Raw genomic sequence first — 7,047 nt, forward strand, 5'->3', positions numbered from 1 at the left:
TTTATTTTTTTATGTTTTTGTGCCAGTACTGGCACTTGAATTCAGAGCTTGGGCACTGTCCCTTAGACTTTTCACTCAAGGATGGTATTCTACCATTTAAGTCACCTCTCTGGCTTTTTGGTGGTTAATTGAAGATAAATCTCATAGACTTTCCTGTTCGGGCTGGCTTTGAACTGCTGTTCTTGGGTCTCAACATTCTGAGTAGCTAGGATTGCAGGTGTAAGCTATCAACATCCACTTGACTTTAATACCACAGCCCTACTCACTACTGAGAAGAAAGTTTTGGGGGTTGGAGGCATGGCTCTGTTGGTAGAGCACTAACCGATGAGCAAAATCGTCAAGTATGAGTCCTAGACTTGGAGCAAAAGAGAGAAAGGAGAGGAAGAGGAGGAGGTGGAAGAGGAGGTGGAGGAGGAGGAGGAGGAGGAGGAGGAGGAGGAGGAGGAGGAGGAGGAGGAGGAGGAGGAGGAGGAGGAGGAGGAGGGGGAGAGAAAGAGAGAGAGAGAGAGGTATTTCTGGGAGCAATTGTGGACATGCACAGAGCAATTTTTCTAGTAGTTACAGATTAAATAGGAAGTGGAGAAAGAAAGCTATAAGAGAGTAATGGGCAAAGGATAACTGCAGTAGAAATCCTGCTGTGTCCCACAAAGCTTTGGGAGTCACAGGCAGATCCCTCTGCAACTATGAAGTTCAGGAAGGGCACTAGATCCAGACATAGAAGATGTACTCAAAGCTGTAGCATCTGGAGCTCTACATGCCTCCTCTCTTGGCTTTAGCTTCACATGAGGGCCTGGACCAATGGTCTCTACTGCCCTTTGCAGCTCTGATAATCATTCAAGTTCTAGATGGCAAACAACTCTTGGCAAGGAAAATGACCATGTTTCTGCTGAGTGTTAAGCAAACCTGGACCTTCTATAAGGTCCAGAGGCAGAGACTCAGACTTACCCAAGCCACCAAGAGCCAGTAAGGTCCAGTGGTCCAGGGATTCGACCTGACCCATTCTCATTCCTGACTCCAGGAATGCGTGCTCTTGACAGAGTTAGCTTATATAATTGCCCCACTACACAGTGCTATGCCTTCATCACCATATTCTATCCTTCCTCCCTATCCAAGGATTCTAGGCAGCGAGGTCACACATGGACAAAATGCCTTGCCTACCCCTCACACCTGGCTGACACCAGGTCTGAGTCAAGAGGAGCCACAGCACCAGAAGAAGACTGTGTTGCTCACAGTGTCATTTGGAATCCCAAGGCTCAAACCTTTAGTTAACCTGAGTATTTAGACTCCTACCATATACTGGGCTCAGTGCTAAGTATCACAAGAACGCATGTAAGAGATGTCATCTGTGGCCTCAATAAGAGAGGGAAAACCAACAACATTTACTATGGCTGGACTGAGCTCAAACATGCATGCATTACAAATCTCATCCTATGGCTCTGTACATGCCATTTCCCTATCTGGAATACCTTCTTCCTCTGCCCACCTCTATTCTAGCTCAAGCTCTGAGAGTCAGAAAGAATTGGGATCAAACATCCTCCACCAGTGGCTGGGTATGGTAGTTCACACCTGTAATCCTACTTACTCTGAAATAGAGAGAAGGATTATGCTTCAAGGTCAGACTGAGTAAAAAGTTAGAGAAACTGTTTCAAACAAGCCAGGTGGGGTAATTCACATCTGTAAGCCAGGCTACTAGGAGATCATAAGAGGATAAAGGTTTGAAGCCAACTTAAAACAAAAAACATGAGCCTTTTCTGAAAAACGAAACTAAAAGTTAAAGGACTGGAGATGTGGCTCTAGTGGTAGAGTGATTGCCTAGCATGTGTGAGGCCCTGAGTTAAAAATAAAGAAAAAAATCTGGAGGGATGGGTCAGAATGTTGGAAGGGGTAACATTGATCAAGACATGCTGTATTCATAAACTGCTTCATTGAATGGCAACTCCTTTATACAACTACTTAACTACTTAAAAAATTTAAAAACATACTTGAAATGAGCTCTTTGACATGTGCTCAGGCATATACTGTCCTTACCAAAGGTTCAAGCCAATGAGGCCCTATCTTGAACTCGAACCTCCAGAATCATGAGGCAAAATTAACACCACTTTACTTCATAGAAGAATTACAGGAAGATATTCATGCCTCAGATATTTTCTCAAGAAAGATTATCCATACAGCCATCACATAAGTCAAGTGTGTAATAAATAATCACTTGAAGGAAGGTCATTGGTGACCAGAGTATCCCTCTGTAGCTTGAATTCCTACAACAAAATGGCTGAACTACTCTAGTGGTGCTTTTCAAACACAGCTTTATACTGTTGCCAATTTTCTTGCTGCGTGTGGTTCACTGCCCCAAATGCTATGTAAACAATGCTTTGTGACTCAATAAATATTTACTGAATGATTAGCCAGTGAATAGTAATGAAGTTCTCAATTGGACAGAATTTCCTAAACCTACAGAGAACCAGCAGGAACTGCTAAGGAAGGTCCTCAGAAACAAGTGTCCGGCCCACACTAAATGCTTGAAGCCAGCTGGGCAGGATGGCAAAGTGCCTAACCCCACACCATCCATACACTCTGTTCCGCCCCAAGAAACTTGTATCAACACAGACCAGTGTGAAAGCTGCCCTCTGCCAGCCCACAGTTACTTTTTCAAGGAACCTCAGAACACAGATGTTTCTCAGGCCTTGGAAGACTTTTTTTCAGGGAAAGACTGACATTCCATGATTTTGGGGTTTTTTGTTTGTTTTTTTATTGGAGGTACTGGGGTTTGAACTTAGGGCCCTGCAGGCCAAGCAAGCACTCTACCATTTGAGATACACTGCTATCTCTTTTTATGCTTTAGTTGTTTTTCAAATAGGGTCTTGCACTTTTGCCTGTTTATAGCTTCAGGTCCAAATTCTCCCATCTATGTTCCTCATAGCTACCTAACACCTTATAGAGTTTATAGGTATACCCCATCACAGCTAGCTTTTTGGTTAAGATAGGATCTTGCTAATATTTTATCTGGATTTGTGTCAAATCATGACCTTCCTGTCTTCATTTCCCAAGAAACTAGGATTACAAATATGAGACACTTCACCTCCCCCTTTATTTTCAGGACTAGACTCAGAGACTTGTGCTTGCTAGGCAAGCACCCTATTGCTGAGCCAGGCCTCTAGCCTTTATTTGCTATCTATATGGTCTATTTGCTAGAGATAGGGTCTTATCTTTTGCCTGGGTCCCAAATCTGAATTACCATCCTGTTTTAGGCATTCCAGTGGGATGACAGGCAGCACCAGCATGCCCAGCATCTTTTGAGAACTCTTATGAACTTTTTGTCAAGCTAGCCTGAAATCACAATCATCCTGATCTCAGTCCCCCAGGTAGCTGGAATAACAGGTGTGTATCAACATACCTAACTACTGGTTGAAAAGGGCAGGAGATGTATAAGCATTTTGCCTGGCCTGACCTTGAATGATGATCTTCCTAGATCTCAGTCTCTTTAGTAGACTGCAGGTGTGAACCACCAAACCTAGCTTTGCCCACCTCCCACCCTGGCTTTGGTGCCAGTATTAGGGCTTGATCCGAGGGCCTTGCACTCTCTTGGCTTTTTTGCTTATAGCTGGCACTATATCACTTGAGCTGTACTCTCACTTCTTGCTTTTTGCTGGTTAATTGGAGATAAAGAGTTTCAAAAATTTGTCTGCCAGGGCTGGCTTTAAACTGTGATCCTCAGATCTCAACCTCCTGAGTAGCTAGGTTTATGGGCGTGAGCTACTAGTGCCTAGTTCTTCTTTTGTTTCTTTGGGTTTTTAAAAATTATAATTATAGGGGCTGGGAATATGGCCTAGTGGCAAGAGTGCTTGACATGAAGCCCTGGGTTCAATTCCCCACCACCACATATATAGAAAACGGCCAGAAGTGGCACTGTGGCTCAGGTGGCAGAGTGCTAGCCTTGAGCAAAAAGAAGCCAGGGACAGTGCTCAGGCCCTGAGTTCAAGCCCCAGGACTGGCAAAAAAAAATTATAATTATAAGGGTGACATTCAGAGGTGTTACCATTTCAAAAGTCAGGTAATAAGTACATTTCTTTTGGGACAATGTCACCCCTTCCTTGGCTCTCTTCTAGTTTTCCCCTCTCATCCCTGCCTACAAGTTGTATAGTTCATTTTCAATGTGGTGTCTCCTGAGTACCACTGCTATATTTCTTTTTGTTTTTGTTTTTAGTCAAGGTCTTGCTAAATAGCTGAGGCTAGGCTCAAATTCACAATCCTCCTGCCTCAGCCTTCCAAGTGCACCACCATGGCCAGCTTGGAAGACCCTTTGTGGGAGAGGTAACCCTAATACAGGAACAGACTGGATTAGTCTCTAGATGCGCAACTCACAGGAAAACTGAGCTGTAAGAAGCCAAACACATGAATCAGCTGGAAGGTAATCTTTCTTTTCAGCATTCTCAAGGTATAAGAATCTTTCAGATCCAGTCCCTCTACAGCCATTGAAAGGCCTCCTACAGCTTCAAAGTAGAAACTGATTAGGGTACTTCTATGCTGTTCAGGTCCACATTGTCCCCTGACATTATCTCTCCTTTGTGTCCCAGTTCCATGGAACACATTCTTCCTCCCTCCTGCCCTGACCACATGTGTTGACATCACTAAGATAGTGTGAAGGGCTGCTCATTGATGGATCGTGGGTGACAGAATCAGAGAGGCATGTGGTCACATATAAATTGGAGGTAAAGGGTCTATAAATTTTGTTTAAAACCTCTTTTCCAGGGGCTGGGAATATGGCCCAGTGGTAAAGTGCTCGTCTCGTATACATGAAGCCTTGGGTTTGATTCCTCAGCACCACATATGTAGAAAAAGCCGGAAGTAGCACTGTGGCTCAAGTGGCAGAGTGCTAGTCTTGAGCAAAAAGAAGCCAGGGGCAGTGCTCAGGTCCTGAGTTCAAGCCCCAGGACTGGCAAAAAAACAAAACCAAACAATAACCCCCCCCCCTACTTTCCAGGGCTTTGTGGCTAATACATACAAGTCCATCTAGAAACTTAAGTGACAACTTTGCAAGCTGCTCAAGGGAAGAGGGAGGCTGAGTCTGAAAATTGACACCTACATATTGTTGAATTTATCAAGAAATATCAATACCATAGCAACAGTTCTAGTTCTCCTTTCTCTAGAAAGGCCTAAGTCCTGAAGATGCCAATAGTTCTCATACAATGACCATTTCAGGGCCGTTTAAGAGTCCTGCCAGTGCCCGAGCATCAAAGCCAGAAGTTGCTCAGTTCAGATGCAGACAATCAGAAACAAATCACTACCACCAGACATTCCTGCCCCCTCAGGTCCATGAGATACAACAGAGGTCTTTAAATTGTAGAGAGGAAACTGAGGTAACATATGTCCAGTGATTAGTAAGGTATTTGATATATGCATTCAGTATATATTAATTACATTAATGACTACAACTCCTCAATTCTAAGACTTGGGTTTTTAACCATTTTTACATTTCTACAATAGAGTACACTTTAAAATCTCTATAAATTCAGTCGGTTTCTTATCCTGCTACCTCTCAGGTTTACCAAACGAATGGTGTATCTTACAACTGTCATCTTAGAATCAAGAAAACATGGTTCTTAGTACTCTGGCCAGAGAAAGACACATGGGGAAAGGACCAAACATACCTGGTAGGGGCTGGTTTAGTAAAGCTTCTGGGTCCATGGAGTTAAAAGTCTAAGATCCAAAAAGGCGCAGGGCCAAGGGGAAGAGAGATAAGGATGCTGACCGGAAGCCAAGGAACTGGGAGTTAGTAGATCAAGAGAGACCAGGGCCAGAAACAGGAGCATTGCCCTGTGTGGCACCCACCTCAAAGACAAGGGTGAGAAAGGAGATCTATACACTGGCTGTGTCAACCAGCCACGGGGGTGGTAGTCGGGGCAGCAGAGTGACTGTCCATTCCCTTTCCTCCCCAGCTTCGATCCAGGGTTGCTACTTGACAGGTAGCATGGGTTCCTGGGCCGGTGGAAGAGGATTGGACTGGGGAGGCCCTGAAGGTCGAGGAGCACAAGGAACAAAGGAGACCCCCTTTCAGGCACAGAGGCCACCACCTGACAGACGACAGGCACAGGCAGAGGTTCGAGGGCACAGGCCGTGAGGAGTGGAGGGAAGCCCCAGATGGGGACGGAAAGGGGCAAAAGACAGAAACAGAACTAGGGGGATGAAAAAGCGAGGACGGGCGACTGGCAGAGCCGGCTGGAAGGCGGGAACCTGGGTAGGCTAGGCGGCAAGGGCCCCTAGGAAAGAACGGGTGGCGGGGTGAGCCCGGGTGGGCGAGGGGGAGGAGGCCTCGGCTTCTCACCCTTGATGTCTTCGGCGAGAGCCTTCCACATCGGGGCGAAGGCGATGCAGTGGCCGCACCAGGAAGCGAAGAACTCCACCGCCCAGGCGCTGCTGGAGTCGAACACGGTGCCGCGTACTGTGTCCGCCTGCAGCAGCGTCAACGGGTCGGAGGCCGAGTAAAGCACGGAGAGCTGGGCCGCGCCGGTGTCGGAAGCCAGGAGCAGCAGCGGCGGCAGCAGCAGTAGCAACAGCGGCGGCGGCGGCAGCGACCGCGGCGGCCCGGAGTGGCGGCCGTACCTCCCCATACCGGGCGGCTGGATCCACCACCTCCGACAAGTTTGTGACCAGCCGGGGCCGGGAGGCGCTGCGGCACCCAGGGCCTCCGCCCGGCGGGCGGAGCCGCGACACCACGCCCCAGCCCCGCCCCCAGCCTTGATCCCGCCCCCTGCCTCGCCCCCTACCGGCTGGCCTAGGGCTTTGAAGCCAGTCGACCTCGAACTTGGAGCGGGAGCCCGCCGTGCGGCGAGCGCCCCCTGGGCGGTCAGCTGACTCTCTCAGAGACTCCTGGAACAGTTCTCGCCTCTGGCTAGAGGAAGCCAGCCGCCAAACCCAGCCATCCGTCAACAAAAAGCCCCGGGGCTAGGGTCACTCGAGGAAGCGACTTGGCCTCGCAAGGCCTCCATATCCGACAGAAGCGGCGTCCGTTGGGATAGCTGCTACCGATCCTCCTCCTCTTCTGGAAAGTTC

The 7,047-nt window shown here is 47.7% G+C and overlaps 1 protein-coding gene across 1 annotated transcript in view; it reads right to left on the minus strand.

Annotated features, from left to right (window-relative positions):
* Qsox1 (quiescin sulfhydryl oxidase 1) overlaps window positions 1–6,658 on the minus strand; it is a 34,246-nt gene extending 27,588 nt beyond the window's left edge. Inside the window, exon 1 of the mRNA XM_048357357.1 lies at window positions 6,320–6,658. Within this exon, the coding sequence (XP_048213314.1) occupies window positions 6,320–6,605 (286 nt within the window). The 5' untranslated portion in view covers window positions 6,606–6,658. The remainder of the gene's footprint in view (window positions 1–6,319) is intronic.
* Window positions 6,659–7,047: the final 389 nt, after the last annotated feature.

The sequence above is a fragment of the Perognathus longimembris genome, chromosome 11, assembly GCF_023159225.1.
Source record: "Perognathus longimembris pacificus isolate PPM17 chromosome 11, ASM2315922v1, whole genome shotgun sequence".
Taxonomy (NCBI): domain Eukaryota; kingdom Metazoa; phylum Chordata; class Mammalia; order Rodentia; family Heteromyidae; genus Perognathus; species Perognathus longimembris.